At 45.0% G+C, this 21,434-nt stretch overlaps 1 protein-coding gene across 2 annotated transcripts in view; it reads left to right on the top strand.

The window, feature by feature from the left end:
- The window catches only part of DOK2 (docking protein 2), a 116,124-nt gene that overhangs the window by 84,907 nt on the left and 9,783 nt on the right, over window positions 1-21,434 (top strand). Inside the window, exon 4 of one of the 2 annotated variants that reach the window (XM_078666350.1) lies at window positions 3,629-3,807. In XM_078666350.1, the coding sequence (XP_078522476.1) occupies window positions 3,629-3,807 (179 nt within the window). The remainder of the gene's footprint in view (window positions 1-3,628; window positions 3,808-21,434) is intronic. The other variant, XM_078666351.1, reaches the window with a different exon arrangement.

The following is a 21,434-nucleotide window of genomic DNA, read 5'->3' as shown; positions in this document are numbered from 1 at the left end:
TCTGATATGTGGAGGGATAGAGTTCCATATTTTGGGGGCATTTCCAGTGAAGGAGCAGTCCGCAGTTTTCTTCTTTCTGGTTTTTGGAAGGATGAGCAGCAGGGAGTTGGAGCTTCTCAAATATCTGCTTTGGCCTGCTTTTTTGAGCTTGGTTGCCAGGTATTCAGGTTTACCGGTATGGAGGGCTTTGTGGGTTAGGCAGGCCGTTCTGAAGGAGCTACGCATTTCCACCGGAAGCCATTCAAGTTCTTTGAGTGCTGAAGAGACGTGGTCGAATTTTTTTGCATCCTGTGATCATTCTTGCTGCCGCATGTAGTGTTGTTTTTAGTGGCGCCAAGTGTGATTTGGGGATACCTGTAAGGATTGAATTCCCATAGTCCAGTCTAGATAGGACTAGAGATTGTGTAGCTAGTTTAAGATCCTTGTTAGGAATGAAAGGTTTGATTTTGTTCAGCAGTCTGAGGTTGAAGAAAGCACTTTTTGCCGAGTTCTTGATGTGGTTTGTCAAGGTGAGTTTGGGGTCTAGGGTGAAGCCCAGAGATTTGACGGAGTCCGTTGGCGTGAGAGAACCTTTAAGAGCATCGATCGACTTCAGCCACTCCATGACTTGGGGGTTGTCTTCTTTGTTTGATATGAGAAGGGTTTCGGTCTTGTCGGGATTGAGTTTCAGGTGGTTTTTTGTCAGCCAATCTTGAACATCTTTTAAGACAGCATTTAGTCTATGGATGTCGTTGGGTGAAGAGGTTTCCAGGTAGATCTGCGTGTCATCCGCGTAGAGGTGGAAGAGGATGTTGGCATTCCTGAGTAGTTTGGCGAGCGGTTCCATATAGATGTTGAAGAGCTGAGGAGAAAGTACTGATCCTTTGGGGACACCCTTATTGACTTGCTGTGTTTCGGAGGTGAAGTTCTTCAGTTTTATTATTTGCGAGCGGTTGTGGAGAAAGGAAGAAAACCAGTCAAGAACTACCTCGCCGAGGCCGGCTCTTACTTGCAGAGTTTTGATGAGGAGCTTATGGTCTACCGTGTCGAACGCTGCGGATAGATCGAGGAGTATGAGAAGGCACTTGTCAGCGTCAAGAGAACCGTGAATGTCGTCTATGATGTTCAGCATTGCGGTTTCTGTGCTACGACCTTGTCTGAAGCCAGATTGGAGGGGGTCCAGGAGATTGATGTTATCCAGGTGATGAGTTAGTTGCAGGAGCACGCAGCGTTCCAGTGTTTTGGCGAGTAGAGGGAGGTTGGATATCGGTCTGAAATTGTTCAAGTCTGCAGAGTCAAGGCCGGGTTTTTTCAGCAAAGGAGTGACTTGTCCCATTTTTAGACAGTCGGGGACCACTCCGCTTTGTAGGGAGCTGTTTATGATTTTGCCCCATATTGGTGCTAAGGTGAGCTTCATTTTTTTGACAAGTGAGGGGGGAATGGGGTCTGAGATGTGAGCTGATGGTTTGGAGGTCGAGATTAGCGAGATTATCTTCGTTTCCTGCACGTGGCGAAAGCTTAGCCAAGGTAGGGGAGGGGGGTCGGAAGGGAGGGCCTGAGGGATGGTCGTGTTGCTGATGTCTAGAGATAGTTCGATTTTTAGGACCTTGTCGTTGAAGAAGCTGGCGAAGTTGTCGCATAGTTCTTTGGACGCCTGCAGGGGTGAGGGCAGAGGCTTGGATGTTTGGTGTCTGATTATGTTGTAGAGTTCCTTAGGTCTGTTTTTGGAGTTGGCAAGTGCCTCTCGGAAGAAGTTGGATTTCTTGTTTTTGATATGGTTGTTATACTTCTTTCGGGCTGTTTTTAGTTTTACGCGAAGGAAGGTTGTTGGGTTGTTTCTCCACTTTCTTTCTTTGGCTCTCAATGTTCTTCTTTCTGCGTTGAGGTCCGAATTGAACCAGGTTCTGGACGGGGTGGTACGGCTTCTTTTGAGCTTAGGAGGAGCTAGATTATCGAGAATGGAGACTAGCTCAGAGTTGTACTGGTCAATGAGATCGTTGGTCAAAAGGTGTGGAGAGTTGTCTGGGAGAAGTGAGCTTAGCTGCCCTTCTAGAATGTCTAGGGGGACTTGAGAGAGGTTTCTTGACCATTTGGGTGGGTCTTGGGGAGGTTTGGGGAGGAATGATGTCTCACCACTTAGTTGTATGCCCACCACCAGACCCCGTTACTCACAGCTAGAGTTTCTGTCTCCTAATCTTTCCTTCCCGTAACTAATATCCCAGTGCTGCATTCAGAGGTGAGTTGTGGGGTGGCATCTGCTAACAATCGGTGCGTGCCCCATTAGCCCACCTTTCAGTTCTGCACCTTATTTACTTCTATGGGAAATGTTGTATTTCTTATATAGTAGCTTCAGCCTGGCCACCGTTGGAAGTATCCTACCATGGGGCTAGCTCCCACAGAACCATTGAGTCACCCAACACGTTTCTTTTCCTGTCCGGCTCTGCCCGGCACTTCGTGATAGTCTTGGCAGCTAAAACAATCAATGGCTCCCATCTGCTGGAAGAAAGATCCTAGGGGGTCAGTGACATTGATATTACATTATATTTGATAAATTATAACATACTTATGGTTTGTATTTGGAAAAAAGTTTTAAAAAAAAGAAAATGGCAATCAATTTGCTGTGCAGCTTTGGCATAATGGGTCAATAAGCATTGAGCAATGATGCAGAAGTGCTCCTTCCTTGTTCACATGGGAAGGTCTGGCAAAAAATCCCCAACCTTACAGCAGAGAGCTGTAACTATGCCGAAAGGGTCACCAAAGGGTTGGCGATCTTTGTTCCTCCATTGCCTCAGCACCCTGTGACTGCCGGGATCCACCTTCCCAGCCTTGGTGAGGGCCCTAATCTCCTAAATAAACTCCCCAGATCTTGTGTTCCAACATCTTACAGCCTCCTCTGTATATATAGTTCCCCAACTTTCCTAATACTCCCCATCATCTATGGCATTTCAATCTCTATTTCTGCTCCTTCCATGTATGCTGTCTCAATCTCATTATCCTGTCTCCTAATGTGTAAGGTATGGCTTGTGCCTAATAAATCTGTTTTTCTTTATCTGGTATCTCAGTCATGTAATTCCACACCTATATATTTTTGAACGCATTCTCCTAAACCAACGCCCTCTATATCTAGTGTCTCAATATCCTAACCTTGTCCTTCCATATGCAATGTCTCAATCTCCTACATCTGCCCCTCCATTCCTACTATCTCATTCACCTAACCCAACCTCTCTGTCTCAGCGCCCTAAACTTGACCCTCATAAATACAATCTGAATCTGTTAACTCTGTCTTTCCATTCTATTTCTGCTCATTCTGTTGTTCAGGCATATTTATCATTGTTGCATTGCTCTTGTGCCACGCAAGGGGGCACAAGGGCGACACAGCTACAAAGTCAGATTTATTAAGCCACGCAAGGCCTCCTTCTGTGACCTGGAGTGGTTTCATAACTGTAGAGTAACACAGCACAGTACAAATCGCTGTGTTGCATTACTCTGCCCCAGGGAGGCGTTCCATGGATGTAGTGTGGGGTTTACAGAGCATCTACCCCTGGATTTTGCCGCATTTCCAGATTTAGTATTACTGGTAGCTCCTGCGTGCCTTAATCTCTGATCCTGCCCCACCATGCCTTATAATCTGGTCCATTTTTTCTTTCAGCAGACCTGAAAAAGTTTGAGGTGACTGTAAGGAGCACGGAGGCCTCTGAGAGGTGCCACCTTAGGGGTGCATACATGCTAAAGGCACAGAAGGACGCCTTGGACTTGTGGCACCGGGAGACGGGAAAAACCTTGTACAGCTGGCCCTACAAGTTTCTGCGAAGGTTCGGGCGTGACAAGGTAATGATCCCCAGAGTCTGTATGTGTGTTTCATCCTTTGTTTCACTGTCAACACGAAGAGACTGCCCCAGTGGCGTAACACATGCCACGCCAAGCTCTGAGGGGCTCCCTCAGCACAGTAGTCTGGCCGGATTTCTCCTGATTGAATCCGGGGGGGGGGGGGGGGCTCCACGTGCCTTGCAGGGGGGCACACTCAAGTTATGTTACACCAGTGGACTGCCCTATAACCACTTGGAACTTGGAGCAGTAAATCTACTCCAACTACAGTGGGTTCCTTGCAATATGTATTCGAATAAGCAATATATTGATGTGCCAATTAATGACCAACACAGAAAAACTCTTCGGCACTATATAAAGCTAGGTATTCAAATAATCTACACAATGAATTCAACATTGCAGTATTTAATACCTTTAAATAGTCATATACAAAATACAACAAGCATTTGCAATGCAATAGGTCTCGTATTAGGAAAGTTAGAGCTATTGGTATTGTAAATGACACATTTTTTATTTAGGTTTTGTTTTTGAAAATAGCGAAATTAATAGCTTTGTCATTTACAATGCCAATAGTTATAACTCTCGCAAATGTGACACCTATAGCATTTGTAATGCAATATGTGTTGTATTTACGTGACTTACATGTATTGATATTACAAATAACAATGTTTTTAATTTTTTTTAATAATTAATACTTAAATAAAAGTTATTGTAATTTATAATGGCAATAGCTTAAACTTTTGTAAATAACATTTGTGAAGATTATGTTCAGTGTATTTTATTGTGACGAAAATCCAAGAACATATGTCAAATATTAACATCTTTTTGTTACATTTGTAATAAAGCTTGAAACATTGAGATAACATATTTGAACCAGTTGTTGTTGAATGGTTGCACAGATTGATGCTGTGGTGGAGCTCAGTGCTGTTGTGGTGCCACTGAGAGATGCTGTGGTGGTGCTGAGTGATGCTGTATGCTATTCTATGTTTTGTTTTGCTCTCCTATGTTTCGTTTTGTTATGCTATGCTATGCTGTTTTGTTATGCTATGCTATGTTTTGCTATGCTATGCTATGTTTTGCTATGCTATGGTATGTTATGCTATGCTATGTTTCGCTCTGCTTTGTTATGCTATGCTATGTTTTGTTGTGTTTTTTTATGCTATGCTTTGTTTTGCTATGCTATGCTATGTTTTGTTGTGTTGGTATGCTATGCTGTGTTTTGCTATGCTATTATGTTTTGTTATGTTTTGTTCAGCCATGCTGTTTTGTTGTGTTTTGTTATGCTATGTTTTGTTATGTTATGCTATGGTTTGTTATGTTATGCTATGTTTTGTTATGCTATGCTATGTTTTGTTTTGCTATCCTATGCTTTGTTTTGTCATGCTATGCTATGTTTAGTTTTGCTATCCTATGCTTTATTTTGTTGTGTTTTGTTATGCTATGCTATGTTTTGTTGTGTTTTGCTAGGCTATGCTTTGTTATGCTATGCTATGTTTTGTTATGCTATGCTATGTTTTGCTCTGCTATGCTTTGGTATGCTATGTTTTTTTATGCTATGCTATGCTTTGTTGTGTTTTATTATGCTATGCTTTGTTTTGCTATGCTATGTTTTCTTATGCTATGCTATGTTTTGCTGTGTTTGGTATGCTATGCTGTGTTTTGCTATGCTATTATATGTTTTGTTATGTTTTGTTAAGCCATGCTATGTTTTGTTGTGTTTTGTTAAACTATGCTGTTTTGTTGTGTTTTGTTATGCTATGTGTTGTTGTATTTTGTTATGCTATGTTTTGTTATGTTATGCTATGTTTTGTTATGCTATGTTTTGTTATGCTATGCTATGTTTTGTTATGCTATGCTATGCTTTGTTTTGTTATGCTATATTATGTTTTGTTGTGTTTTGCTATGCTATGTTTTTTATGCTATGCTGTTTTGCTCTGCTATGCTTTGTTATGCTCTGCTATGTTTTGTTGTGTTTTATTATGCTATGCTATGTTTTGTTATGCTATGTTTTGTTATGCTATGTTTTGTTATGCTATGTTTTGTTATGCTATGCTAAGCTTTGTTTTGTTATGCTATGTTATGTTGTGTTTTGTTATGCTACGTTGTGTTGTGTTTTGTTATGCTATGCTATGTTGTGTTTTGTTATGCTATGCTATGTTTTGCTATGCTATATTTTGTTATGTATGCTATGTTTTGTTATGCTATGGTTTGTTGTGTTTTGCTATGTTTTGTTATGCTATGTTTTGTTATGCTATGTTTTGTTATGCTATGCTTTGTTATGCTATGCTTTGTTATGCTATGCTAAGCTTTGTTTTGTTATGCTATGTTGTGTTTTGTTAAGCTTTGTTGTGTTTTGTTATGCTATGCTATGTTTTGTTATGTATGCTATGGTTTGTTGTGTTTTGCTATGTTTTGTTATGCTATGTTTTGTTATGCTATGTTTTGTTATGCTATGCTTTGTTGTGTTTTGCTATGTTTTGTTTTGCTATGCTATGCTTTGTTATACTATTCTATGTTTTGTTTTGCTATGCTTTGTTTTGTTATGCTATGTTTTGTTATGCTATGGTATGTTTTGTTGTGTTTTGTTATGCTATGCTTTGTTATGCTATGCTATGTTTTCCTATCCTATGCTTTGTTTTGTTATGCTATGCTATGTTTTGTTATGCTATGCTGGTGAGGGTAAGTGAGGGTGAGTGAGGGTTGGTGGGTGAGGGTGGGTGAGTGAGTGAGGGTGGGTGAGTGAGGGTGGGTGAGTGAGGGTGGGTGGGTGAGGGTGGGTGGGTGAGTGAGGGTGAGTGTGTTTGAGCGAGGGTGAGGGTGAGGCGGTTGTGAGGTTGTGTATCCTATGCTTTTTTTGTAATGCCATGCTATGTTTTGTTATGCTATGCTGATGAGGGTGTATGAGGGTGAGTGAGTGAGGGTGAGTGAGGGCGAGTGAGGGTGTGTGAGGGGGTGTGAGGGTGAGGGCGAGGGTGTGATGGTGTGTGAGGGTGAGAGGGTTGGGAGGGTGAGGGGGTGTGAGGGTGATATTCTCCCAAACCCTGATGTGCTGACCTCCAGATTAACACTCGACAATGAGTGGCGGAAAAGTGAATCAACCAATATGTGCACCATGTGCAGGAAACATCAATTAAAAAAACTGCAACAGAAGAAGTCCACAAGGTTTGTAGTGGGTTGGATGACTGGGCTGTAGCGATTTTCTGATTTATGAATCCCACAGTGGACTTTTAACTGATATTTAAAAAAAATTTTTAAGAAATAAAAGCAGATGTACTGCCAGCTTTGAAATCGGAACACTCGTCTGTATATCAAACGCTTTGGAGTTTATTTCTTTAAATTGAAGATTGCATAAATGTATATTACACGTTAAAGATTTCTACTGATTTGTGGAAAGTATTGGAGGCTAGGTACAGTTGTGGTAATCAGCTGAGCATCGTTAACCACAGGACGTCTAGAGACAATCTTTTAGGACCCTCTTAGGGTGTGTGTGTGCCCTTTTTTCCAAACCTCAGGTATTGTGTGTTTTTTACATAGCACTAGAAACAAGTAGCTAGCAATAAAGGGGATTACGACTGCCACCCTAGGGGTGACCTACCAAACCAGCCGAGTTTATGTGAAAATGTAAATTATTTGTAATCCACGCTGTATCTCCGCAGTCCGGCCCCATCCACAAAGGGGCTAATTCAGCCTGCCTCGTGCCTACATGAAGGGGGATTACAGGGCAACAGCAGATGGAGGGGGCGGGGAGGAGGCTGGGAGGAGAGGCGAGGCTGAGAGGAAAGCAAAGAAAGGTGAGAAAGGGGAGAGCAGGAATAGAAAGCGGTGCGAGTGGGAAGAAGGAGAGAGAAGGAGGAAAGGAGGAACAGAAAAGAGGAATGGTTTAGGGGTTAGATGACAGCTAGCATGGAAGATAATTATGTACAAAATTCCCTTCTGAAAAGCAAGACTGCATCTAGGGCCAGGACTCGGAGTCTGCGCCGACAGGATTCTGTTTAAATGACACTCACACACAGTCTCACAGAGCTCGGCAGTGAATCTATGGCCAGTAGATGGCAGCAAATGTATGGGAATGATTAATAGAACAGAATGCTAGTCGTGACTGAAAGTTTATTAAAGCAGATGGGCTATCTAATTTTAAATACTCCTCGCTGCTAAAACAAGGAAGCCCATCCATGCGGCTGTTGAACAGAGCATCAAAAGAAGCTCTTGGCATTGCAGGGGGCGGGGCAGCCGAACCCGAACCCTTTGAAGTAGCCAGGCTGAAAAAATGCAATTAGGACGGCCTGCGGCCGTGAATAAGTGACGGCGGGGGCGGGGCAGCTGAAGCCTTTGATGTGGCAAATGCTGCTGGCAGGGGGAAGCATGTGGGGAAATGCAAGCTCATGCACGAAGGAGCTTGTGGTCACGTGATTTCACGTGAACTGTTGAGAATCCTCATCATAAAAAAGTGGATGGATAGGAAAAGGTCTCTCTACGAGACCTAAAAATGCTTAGTTCTCAGGATTTGTCTTTCTTTTGTGCCTGCCTGTAGAGACTGAACCTTTGCTGCTGGTGTAGCACACTGGCGCTGTGAAATCCTGAGAGCCCCTTTCTCCTAAAAGCGCTACCTCTCGCCGGACCCGCTTCGCGGGTCCCGCTTTGAGGCGCTGGACTTTTGTGGGCGTTGGGGAGTAAGGGTCACCAAAGACTGTTGTGGGCGCAAAATAGAGCAGGGCTGCGAGCGTGCTGGCAACTGGACTCCGGTTCCCAGGAGTCCCTGCTGTTGCTGACCTGCCCGAGTCACCTGGGCAGCTCTCCCTGCTTTGACACGCCCACCTCATCACGGTGAAAACCTCCGGACCTCAACCAACGTGGGATTTGTCTTTCTTTTGTGCCTGCCTGTAGAGACTGGACCTTTGCTGCTGGTGTAGCGCACTGGCGCTGTGAAATCCTGAGAGCCCCTTTCTCCTAAAAGCGCTACCTCTCGCCGGACCCGCTTGGGGACTTTTGTGGGCGTTGGGGAGAAGGGTCACCAAAGACTGTTGTGGGCGCAAGATAGAGCAGGGCTGCGAGCGTGCTGGCAACTGGACTCCGGTTCCCAGGAGTCCCTGCTGTTGCTGACCTGCCCGAGTCACCTGGGCAGCTCTCCCTGCTTTGACACGCCCACCTCATCACGGTGAAAACCTCCGGACCTCAACCAACGTGGAATTTGTCTTTCTTTTGTGCCTGCCTGTAGAGACTGAACCTTTGCTGCTGGTGTAGCGCACTGGTGCTGTGAAATCCTGAGAGCCCCTTTCTCCTAAAAGCGCTACCTCTCGCCGGACCCGCTTCGCGGGTCCCGCTTCGAGGCGCTGAACTCTTGTGGGCGTTGGGGAGTAAGGGTCACCAAAGACTGTTGTGGGCGCAAGATAGAGCAGGGCTGCGAGCGTGCTGGCAACTGGACCCCGGTTCCCAGGAGTCCCTGCTGTTGCTGACCTGCCCGAGTCACCTGGGCAGCTCTCCCTGCTTTGACACGCCCACCTTTATCACTCCCCCTATAAACGGCGCACGTCACTCCGCTGCGTGGGAGCGTCCCGGGAGAAGCCCGGGACAAGGGCGGGGCCGTCTGTGGCCGTCAGGGGCCGAGGGTGGCCGGGCTGGGCCCGGTCCCTAAGTCTTTATATTCTGCCCCAGTTGCACTCGGGTTAGTTTGACTTTATATTCTTCAATATTGTAAACCTGTCATTGTTATGTCTAACTCCCTACCATCATGTGTTGGAGTCTCAATTTTAGGGCCTCTTGACAAATACTTTGAGAAAGCTAATAGGGAGATAGACAAACAACTTCTCTTAGAAGAGAAACGTGCTGAGCGACGCAGATCCATCAAACATCTGAAACAGATTCCTCTGCCCCCCATTATTAATAGAAGTGTCACCCAGGACATGGGAAGCACACGTGGGTCGGACAGAGATGCCGACCTATTTTGTACTGACCATTTACCTACCATTTCCGTGACCTCAATACTTCTGATATTAACCCTGGCAACAATAATGTTGACAATTGTACTAGTTTGGCTACCGATTCAAATAGTCTTATAGACCTTAATATCCCTGTAGCTCCATCTATAGTCCCACATTTACATTCTTCTTTAACTAATCAATCGATCGATTGTGTAGCCCCATTTAGGCCAACCCATAAAATAACGTCTTCACATAGTAAAAATGTCACTGGAGCCAAACCCATGAACTCACGTAGGGTCTATCATTCCCCGCCTAGAAAGAGGAGGAAAAAAGGGGGCGTCAAAAGGAAAAGTTCTACCACACAGGCCCCCTATCTCCGTTGGGAGAAACACTTAAGATTAAAAAAAGCGTACCCCCAGTGAGGGTGGTTTTGTCAGGTTCTCTTTCCCAATCTACTCCACCCGTTAATGCTGATCCTTCACATATGTCAAAAAAAGAGACCATAGATCTCTTTGATCAAATGTTAAAATCCTATATGCTCCCTCTCATGGAGAGGATTAGGATTTTGGGGGAGAAAATGGATAACCTCTTATTAACAGCTGATCCGACTAAAACACTTCACCCAACGATCCTTACGGTTCAGCCCCAATTGAATGTGATTCCACCTACCTCCACATTGATTCAAAACACATTACCTAAAACCTTTGCTAATTCAGATAGTGAGAAAATCAAAGCCATCTCATCACCCAAACCGTCATTAGTATATAAACCAGCTAATGAGAAGCATGTGTTGGTCTCCAAACAAACATCCATTGTTAATAGTCAGTCACTGCCAATGGGGGCTGGTAAAGCTAAAACTCTATCTCAAAGACCTCTTCCAAATCTTAAGAATATAGTGGACTTACCTCCTGAATCATCAAACTTTGTGATCGTTTTAACTGGAGTTCCTCCGATCACAAATGGTAACCGTGAGGCCAATGCAAATCTGAAAAACAAAGTCATCTATTGGTTGAGTAAATATAGACCCTTACCAGCCCATCTTAACGGAGATATTATCTCAGTAAGAAGGTGTAACTGGGTGGGTCTTCGTCCAAAAGATTTAGAGGGTGACATCGTTATCACTAACTTTAAAGACCACAGAGTGGTCTCCCACATAAGCGATTGGTTTCCCGGGAATAATGAGGGTGGTGTATCCACAAGAAACCTGAGTTACTTCTATCCAGAACCCCTGCTCAGACCTCAGGTATGTTGTGGTGCTAGTGGTTACACTCCCTTTCTGAATACCCCGAAACCCTATCCGTCCTCTTTGTATCCTATTAACAACTTTAACTTTCCATGTCCCCCAAATTCGCGTTGCTACCCACCGAAATATCTCCCCATAATAAGCAACCACTCAAATTCAAACTGGCTCAACGAGCATTGGAATATCCCACTGAAATTTTTTTATGAACCTCTGACAGGGATGGATCTAAATGACTGACTTGATTCTCCTTTTCAAGTTGATAGGGACACTTTAAACCCTATGGGTACTTTTAATACCCCAGAATCTGCCTGTCATTTTGAAGCTATCCCCAGCCAGATACACACTCATTATGGTAAGGAGAAGTATTATCCTTCCGGTAGGGTTTGGGGTAGGAACCTGGATATAGAAAGGGTAAAACAGATAGTAGCAACAGTAGAGGTTGATGATGTGGTGATTGATAATAACGGTGGGTCATGTAATGGGGTCTGTTCGTTAGAGTTGGGAGTTGATGGAGGGGTCGAAATGAATAAGAGTAGAGATAAAGCGCCCTCAATGGACAGTTCAAACTATATGGGTGCTATGGATGATGACATAGTGAAGGTGCATAGTACATTGGGGGTTGTTCTAAGTGGGACCAAGTTTGGCTCTTGGAATATTGCTGGGCTTGAGTCCCGTTTGTATAACACTGAATGGGCGGATTTTATTAATCAAAGTGATGTCTGGTCTTTCCAGGAAACCTGGACACTCCCAGCGTTGTTCCTTGTTGGCTACCTAAATTTTAGTAAGCCAGCAATTAAAGGGCATAGAGGACGTACAAAGGGAGGTCTGACTACCTGGGTCCGACAGTATGAGGGTGTAAGAGCTGAGGAGGTGCAAAATGATAGCCCCGACATACTGATAGTCAGAATAAGATCCATTAAAGGCCTAGATATCCTGTTGATAAATATCTATGCCAGGAGTTCTCAGGGTGGAAGGGTTGCCTCAAGCCTTCATATTTTGGATAAATTTCTCTCTGGCACAAATGTAAAAGGCTCTACGGTTGTAATGGGGGACCTTAATTCCTGTTTTGAACCCCTGAGTATAGGTGATGATTTACTCACCGAGGCTGAGGACATGACATGGGGGATTCCCCAGCTTGAGTTGGCCCCGATTAGAAAATGGACGCAATCTGCCATATTTATTAAAGGGTTTTGTCTAGACAAGGGACTGCGAGCACTCAATGGTAGGGTACGGTCCGACAGGATAGGTAGACACACTTTTTCTAATGGCAGATCTAGTAGTAGGATTGACTATATTTTGGTTGATGTTAGGATGTGGGCCTCAGTGGAAGATATGGTGGTTACAACACGACCTGAAAGTGACCATGATCCATTGGTGATGGACTTAAGGGAACATAGCTTTCAGGGGTTAGATAGAAATTGCACGAATGTTGTAGAGAATGAAGTTGTGCTTAGTAACGACATGAGAAGGGTTCGGTGGCCAAAAGTCTCAGTTAATGTTGAGGCACGCAAGGAGATTAGAAGCTTGGTTTCAAGCTCCTTGGAAGAAATTGTGGGTCGTGAGTCCCAAAACGATATTATTGTGAATATCACTGATATCCACAATAATTTATTTTTGGAGCTAAAAAAACTATTTGTTAAAACCATAGCTAAGCAGGGTAGGAGGGGAAAACAGAAAACCATATCTTGGTTTAACGAAGATTGTCGTCAAACTCATGGGGATCTGTTTAAATCACTAAAACTTAAAAATTATAGCGTAATCAGGGACTGCAGGAAGGCTTATAAAAAAGCTAGGGATAAAGCTAAGTCCAACTGGGATGATGAATGTTGGGCAATGTTAACCGAAGCATGTAGTCTTCGTAACATGTGTCAGTTTTGGCACCTGTTAAAGTGGGGCAAATCTCAGTAAGATCGCCCAAGCCCCGCCTCGGTTGGCCAACACCAGTGGGTACGTTACTTTGAAGATCAATTTAAGAACTGTAGTAACACACAGGTTGATATTCCTTGTCTTATTCCCAGTCCCCCCCCTCAAATTTACATGTATTGAAGTAAAACATACTCTGCAGTCTATCCCAGGTGGCAAGGCCCCAGGCCCGGACTACATTCCTGTCGACCTATTCCAACAGGATCAGGACCTTTGGGTCCCCTATCTAGTTCACCTGGCAAATGCTCTAGCATCAGGTGCGAAGGTCCCCGAATCATGGTTTGGGGCAGAAATCCTGCCAATCTACAAGAAAGGCGATCGGTCGGTCCCCTCCAACTACCGGCCGATCAGCTTAATTGATGCGGTGCAAAAAATCATTGCCCGCCTTGTTCTTGGCAGGATTCAAGAATGGATTGATGAGTCTAATACTCTCACACCCCTTCAGGCGGGTTTTCGGGCACACGTGAGCACTCTAGATCAGGCTCTTCGATTTACTCTTCTCCATTGGAAGACTGTCACCTTAGGTAAAGGTAATCTCTATGCAGCCTTTGTGGACTTAAGGTCTGCTTTTGACCTTGTCCCAAGGGCTAAGCTGTGGGATTGCCTTGCAAAGTTGGGTATGCCATCCTCCCTTCTACGTCTTTTGGTTAATCTACATGCCCATACTTTTGCCCAGGTACGCTGGGGTAAACCAGGTGAGGTAACGGACAAATTTCCAGTTGCTAAAGGTGTAAGGCAAGGGTGCGTTCTAGCACCCACCCTGTTTTCTTTATATATAAACGGGGTCACCCAGTATTTTACGAACCAGCCTACCGATGCCCCGTCCCTGGCCGGATTGAAAATTCCACTGCTCATGTTCGCAGACGATACTCTTTTAATATCTAAGACCAGACAGGGCCTTCAACACGCCCTGTCTAGGTTTGATTTATTCTGCTGTGAACATGAGCTAGAGGTAGACGTGACTAAAACTAAATGTATGGTTTTAAGAGGACGTTCCCCGACCACAGCCAGGGTTACCATGGGAGGTATACCCCTGGAACAGACCAAGTTGTTTACCTACCTTGGGGTTACATTTATTTATTTTTATTTATTTTATTGAATTTGTATTGCGCTCAGCTACCCGTAGAGGGTTTCCCGGCGCCAGGGACAGCCTAAAGAAGAAAGATAGGTAATTGCTGAAACAGGAGAAGCAGAGAACATTTGACCAACTAAAACAAAAAAGTTTTTAGCTTTTTGCGAAAGGCCAGAAGATTGGTCTCCGTTTTAAGCGTCAGCGGAAGAGCATTCCACATCTTCGGCCCCAAATGGGCAAAAGAGCGGCCTCCCATTTTTGTCAAGCGAATTCTAGGAATTACAAAATTGGCTTGATTTGATGACCTAAGGGAACGATTTGGCTGGTATGGCCGGACAAGATTGTGCAAGTATGTGGGAGCAGAACCCTGACGGATTTTGAACATAAGGCACAAAGTTTTAAAAGCTACACGGTCAGCAATTTTTAACCAATGAAGGTCACATAGGGCTTGTGTTGCAGACCTTCTGCGTGGGACATTGCACAGAAGGCGGGCAGCTGAGTTCTGCACAACCTGGAGTATATTCATTGTAGCTCTATCAGCTCCCAGATAGAGCACATTGCCGTAGTCGATACGGGACATTACAAGAGCCTGGACAACAGTTCGACGAGTAGACTCAGGCAGCATCCATAGGATCTTCTGCAACCAGCGTAGAGTGTTAAAGCAGATTGCAGCGACCTTAGTTGCCTGTTGACGCATCGAGAGTTTCTCGTCGATTAGAAAGCCGAGGTTACGAACAACTGGCACGGGGGTAGGCAGTGGACCCATGTCACTAGGCCAGTGTCTAGAACCCCACAGATCTTTATGTTTGCCAAGTACGATAACCTCGGTCTTTTCACCATTGAGTTTTAGCAGGTTGACCTGCATCCAGGCTGCAACCCGAGAAAGGCCGATTTTAAGGGCAGAGGTGTCCTGAGACCTACTGTCAGACAGGGAGAACACGATCTGCGTATCATCTGCATAGGAGTAAATAGACAGACCGGCGTCCTCTACTATCGTGGCAAGGGGTCTGATGTAAATATTGAACAATAAAGGGCTCAATATAGACCCCTGCGGAACGCCATAAGCAGATGAGCAGATCGCCGATTCAGCTTTGGTTGAAAATACCTGAAAGGTGCGCTCATTAAGAAATGAAGCCACCCAGGCAAGCGCAGATCCTGCAACACCAAGGGAGCGAAGGGACTCTAGGAGAATGGAATGCGACACGGTATCAAAAGCCGCGCTTAAATCCAATAGTATAAGCGCAAAGGTCTCACCACTATCAATACCGTGTCGGAGTCGCTCAGTCACCCCCAGGAGTGCGGATTCGGTGGAATAATTGGCGCGAAAGCCTGATTGGGATGGATGGAGATATCCCGTATTTTCAACAAATTCGTTTAGCTGAAAGTTGACATGGCGTTCTAGTATCTTAGAACAAGCTGGCAGCAGGGATATAGGCCTAAAATTGGCCATTAGTGAGACCCTTGGTTGGTCCCACCAGGTTGACTTACTGGCATTGAAGCACTCGCAGATAGGAGGAGCATTGCTTAAAGAACACAAAAGCTCCTTTTCTAGGCCCATGTTGCCCCTAATTAAAATCTATGGCATGAAAGTTTTACCATCAGTTCTATATGGAGCTGAGCTCTGGGGCTATAGCAACCTTGAACCCCTGAAGGTTGCCCAAAATAAATTTTTAAGGTTAGCCACTGGCCTCCCGCAGTCCTCCCCGCGGCTTCCACTCTTGTATGACCTTGGGTGCCAGCCGGTGGAGGACATGGCCAGATTGCGTCCATTGGCGTTTTGGCGGCGCCTATGGACTACGCCAGAGCTTCAGTTGTATGCTAGAGCATGTTTAGAGGTTAAAGATCTCCCAGGCTCCTCTAACATTGGCTGGTTCAAGGCTTTAAGAACCACCCTGTGTGATATGGGCTATGGAGATCTTTGGTCAAATCCTGCCAACGCAACCTTTCCCTCAAAAAGGGATTTAAAGTTGCACTATTGGGAATGGGTGGCAACCAAAAGACACTCTGGTCTAACTCACAGTAACCTTACTGGCACTTTTTTTGCTATGAAAGATGTCCCCAGCTTCGAAAACTACTGGGAAATAATAACTAAGCCCCTGGACCGCAAACTTTTTCATCAATTTAGGTGCGGTTCTTTGCCCTTAAGGGAATTCACTAAAAAATGGGGTAAGGGAGGCCCGGGAAATTGTCCAAGCTGCTATGGACAGTAAGAGAATATTGATCATTTTCTTTTTGTCTGTCCGTTGTACGCTGCCCCTAGAGCATAGTGGCTAAGCCCAGTTTGTAGGAATCTGGGAACTCGCTCAGCAGCAAACGCTAGTAGGATACTAAAGACTGACCTAGCACCCTTAATTGTAATAGGAGTTGCTAAATTTATTGGGTGGGCTTGGATCCTCAGAGCCAGAAATATTAATCTGTTATAGGTTATACTGTTAAGCTTTTAGTACTGTTAGCGGTTATGTGTAATTGTGGATCTCTTAACTGCCCTAGGATTATTGCCAAGGTCACTTGATTTAGGATTTATTGTACATTTTCTTTTAATGTATTTCAAAGTTGTCTAACATTAGTGATTTAATATGGTCTTACTGTATTTATACTTACTCTATCTATTTTATGGAATGTACATGTATTTTTAGAAATTTGTTTTTGTGTACATGTCTTTTATGATTTAATTATCGAATAAAGACTTCTTGAAATTGAATTGCTTAGTTCTCAAGTGCTTACACAATGTAAATTAAAAAAAAATAAAAAAAAGCGTGTATCTACAGATCATGACAGTAGATCTCTTGCAAACGCAAAGAAATGTTGGTACAGGATTAATCCATTATATCTCAGCAATACCTTGCCTGCCATTCTTAACCGCCCCTCCCCATGGACATCATTTAGGGATCGCCAAGGGTCGCAGCTGTGACCACTGGCTTGCCCCTTGCTACCCCTGGCACTGTTTTTGCAACCCCTCCCGACAGAGGTAACAATATCAGTGCCTGGAACACAGGGGCAGCTCTTCCTAATGGACGCTGGTTGGGGCTCCACTTGCCTGGTTTCTGTCAATTTTTTTATTCTACAAATAGTGAATAATATTATTCACTATTAATGTAATAAAAAATGGAGTACATTAGCTGGAATACGACCCTATCTGGAATCTAAGGTAAGTAAAAAATGATGTTAAATGTATGTTGTATGCATGCTTGCAGGTAGGAGTGTGTTTATGTCCCCAAGAGTGTGTGAATGTGTCAGTATGTGTGTGTGAGTCAAAGTAAAGGTCAAGTGGCCTGTGATGTCACTTCCGCTACCCCAGGCATTTTGGTGAATTGACGTCTGTGCAACTCCCACCACTGTATCTGCCTTCCTTATTCCATGGCAGTTGTGATTTCTTCTTTCAGTCAAAGCAGACAAGCAGCTGCTAACCCTACCAGCCTGTACACTTTATGACGTAGCACCAGTGGGTAATAATTGAAAGCGGTTCAAACTGAAATAGTTTATTGGGTCATCACCAGGACGGTGAAATTAAAGCATAAGCAGATGTGTGCGAAAGAAAAATAAAAGTCATTTGGTCATTTGGGATAGTAGTCTTTGCGGAATTGTATCGCCTAAATTAGCTGTTTCTTACAATTTAAAGAGGGACAGTTTGGTCTCTGGCTTCTGAAGGAATTTATAAAAAAAAATAGAAAATGTATTTCGATTATTTTGCTAGTCTAATAAACGCCATGCAAGTGCATGTCGAAATTTTGTGAAACAAAAAATTACACTGCACATGGAAACTCGAATTTGACACCTTTTTTTCTGATTCTATTGTTTTCGTTTTTACTGTGACCCTTTTCGAACGCTGTAAGTAATGTTGTAACTTTCCAATCATAATGTTCTACTTCGCTTATTGTCAATTTTTCGCACCTTCGCTATTTTTTCAAAGCCATTTATTTATAACATTTTTGAACAAGCTGTGAGTATTTCATACCAGTTCCACTTCCATCACACCAACTTGGGTAGATCAAATCTTGAGCAATTCCTCTCCCTTTCCAAACTGTGTGAAATTTGAATTCCGGTGTGTATTGTAAGTACGTTTTATTTCACAATACTGCACGTACGTTTGCTTGAAACCTATTGGCCTATCTAAATATTCGGAATAAATGTTCCATTTTTTTTTGTTGAAATTTTTATTGAAGGTAACAACAAACAATAAAAAACAAAAACACAAGGCAGAAATACAGTGATGGTGATCTTGAGTCCATGCGGGAGCAGCTTCGAACAGTTCAAAACGTACAGTATAGCGATAAGCTGTAGCGGGGAGGGGGGGGGGGCAGCGAGGAAACAGTACAATATATACAGTCAATACAAATCACTGGGAATGCCAATTAGGGGGACAAGGAGACATCAGGAGTAGAGTCATGTGGGGGAGTACATATATTACCACAGTAAGCATTCCACTGTGACCAAATTCTGTTCCACTTTTTGGGCCTGCCCCGGGACAAGTATACTGTTTTTTCCCTAAACATGCACCAGTCCATGTTCTCCTTCCACGCCAGTACTGTAGGCAGTCTGTGGGAACCCCATAGCTGTGCAATATCCCTCTTAGCAACCATGTTGCCGAGGGTCGCCCAGCAGATCTGAGAAGCATTATAATCGTTAGGTTCCCACACATTCAAGAGGCAGCGCCGGGCTTCAGGTAGAAGCGGAACCCCCGTGACATTTTCCATAATCGCATGCACTCGGGACCAGTAACCAGCCACTTCGGGACATTCCCGCAAAATGTGAAGGAAGGTGCCAATCACGCCGCAGCCCCGCTTACATAGCCCATCCAACGAATAACCCATTCGAACCAGACTCGGACCAGTGACATACACACGGTGAAGGATCTTAAGTTGGACAAACCGAAGGCGGGCGGGTATGGCAACCTCTTTAGGCGAGGACAAAGCGGACTTCCAATCCTTGTCATCCAGTTCCAATCCGTCGGCAATCCATAAAGCCCTGAGGTGCGCAAGCAAGTCAATTTTGGTGTTGTTCAGTTTTTTATAAATCAGTGAAATTGTACTATCAGGGACGTGGCCGTCCAGGATACGGTCCTCGAGAGGCGAGGATTCGGGAATAGCCATTCCCACAGCAAAAACTGACAGCAGAGCATGACGTACCTGAGCATATCTAAAGAATTCCCTGTCTCCAAGCTCATATTCCGTCTTGAGCACCTCGAAGGACTTCACACTGCCTTTAGTCCAGAGGTCACCTACCTTACTTAGACCAATCATGTCCCATTTATCAAAGCCTTTCGTCCGCCACAGATTGCCCAAACCCTCGGAAGCATACAATGGAGTCGCACACGTCAACCTATCACACCATCCCAAGGCCGCATTCGCATCGTGCCACACTCTTACAGCGATTTTCGTGGGCCCGGTCAACTTCCTATGAAGCACCTTGGAATATAGCGCTCTATTAAAATTCCCACCGGGTAAGAGGTGCTTGTCCATGGCAAAGGCCGGGGTAGGACCAGGAGCGTAAGTTGCGTGGTTAATAGCACTTAATTGAGAAGCCCAATAGTAGCGCTTGATATCTGGGAGGGCGATGCCCCCATCGTACCACGGAAGCGTGAGCTTAGACAGAGCGATTCGCGCACGCCCGTCCCAGATCAGCCGCCTCTGCAGGTGCTCCACTTCACGAAAATAACCGGATGGAATGGGGTAAAAAATGTTTTTGAGTGCATATAAAAATCTGGGCAGCGAAATGTTCCATTTTTAATGCGTTCCTTGAGAAGGCTTGGGACCAGGCTTGAAGTCATTCCTGGTCATTCAATGGTGAGCAGCAACCGGGCTTGGAGCCATGCGTCCCCGCCCTGGAAGGCGTGATTCCCGCTCCCCGCCTGAATCAAGCTTTCTGTGTCCATTGCAGTCACAGCCGGTGCAGGTAAGCCCAATGGGGCAGGGTGCGGGGATGGAGAAGTAGACAGACCACGTGATAGGAAAAATAAATAAAACCGTCGTCTGTCGACTTCCTCCCCGCCGCCCCAACGCGCTTACCAGCACCGGCCAAGAATAGTCCATTGCTGGGTGCTCCTTTGGCGAAAGGCATGTGCACATGTTACATCCTACAGAGCTGGAGACAAGGCAGGTCAACGGCCCGCTCTAAATCAGGCCACTGTCACTACTGATGCCACCCTTGGTGCCTCACTCCCTGTAATCCTCTCAATCTCGGCCTAAATGAGTGCAGTACCCCCCACACAATTTGTGTGTGGAACACCCGTTGACTTATGGGACTGTCCTTTGCCCTGAAAACCTATGGCCAAGGCTACTGGAACTATGCATCAGGAGAGGGTCAAAATATGCAGCAGGGGTAAGTAAATGATGCAGCATGAACAGGAAAATTATGCGGCGCAATGCGGCACATTTTGTAATAGAATTACTTCATTATTTTGTCATTTTTACACTTGTTAACAATGTCTGGGCATTGGTTGCACATCATTAGTACCAGGTCAACACACCAATGTAGCAGTAAGCAACAGAATGGTTACCAGTGAACCTTTGCAAAGGGCCTTCCACTGTGCACGAACATGTGTCGCCACGTTTTTAGTAACTTTTGAACCTTTTGAGTTGTAACTAATTTGGTTTTCTTCAACTCTGCAGATAATGCAGGGGATGATAGATTATGTGGCAAATGCTGCAAATCTATATGTGGAAAATGCCGCAGCCGCACAGTCGCATAATTTGAGTGGACCTGCCAATAGCACATAAATCCTGATTTGGGTGCCCAATTCCGACCTATTTTCAACCCTCTGCTCATCACTCTCTTTAGTTCCAGACATCTTTCTACTCCAGCACGCTGCAGACCAACTCAATACAATGGCTGCCATTTGACATACTGTCTTTCCAATCCCCCTTGTGTCCATGTGGAAGCTCTGGGTTTCAAGGCTAATGACCTTTTACTTCGCAATAAAGGAACCACACACTACTTCCAGGTGCCCCTTTCTTCTTCATTTCGAAGGCAAAGAAGTCCACAAGCTGTTCCTGTAATTGCAACTGTCCAGGGCCGGACTGGGAACCGAAACCGGCCCTGGCAAAGTGCTCGGCCGGCCCCCCCTCTCCGGGGGGGTTTGGGGGTGCTACCGCGCTCCTTGCCAGGGCCGTTTTTTGGCCGTTTTTGTTACAGGGCCGTTTTTTGCAGCTATGCTGCAAAAAACGGCGCTGTAACAAAAACGCCCCCCTGGGGCCCAAAACCGGCCCCCACCCATGCGGCCCACCGGGGGATTGCCCGGTGCCCGCAACGGCCAGTCCGGGCCTGCAACTGTCGTGTTGACTATAAAACTCAACATGGGATTGGGGAGCGAGTCTAACCTCAGCTACAAGAGGTTCAGTGTAGGCAGAAGAACAGTGACAACCCGCCTCTCAATGTCTTCCACGAGCGGGTATGTAAGTTTGCTGCCACTGTGAGTTTACTAAACCCAGAAAAGCAAATAGACACCCAGACCTTACAGGGGCACCATACAGCAAGA

Source organism: Lissotriton helveticus, chromosome 11, assembly GCF_964261635.1.
Source record: "Lissotriton helveticus chromosome 11, aLisHel1.1, whole genome shotgun sequence".
NCBI lineage: Eukaryota > Metazoa > Chordata > Amphibia > Caudata > Salamandridae > Lissotriton > Lissotriton helveticus.
Note: the sequence above shows the minus strand (reverse complement) of the source record. Positions and strands in the feature narration are given on the sequence as shown.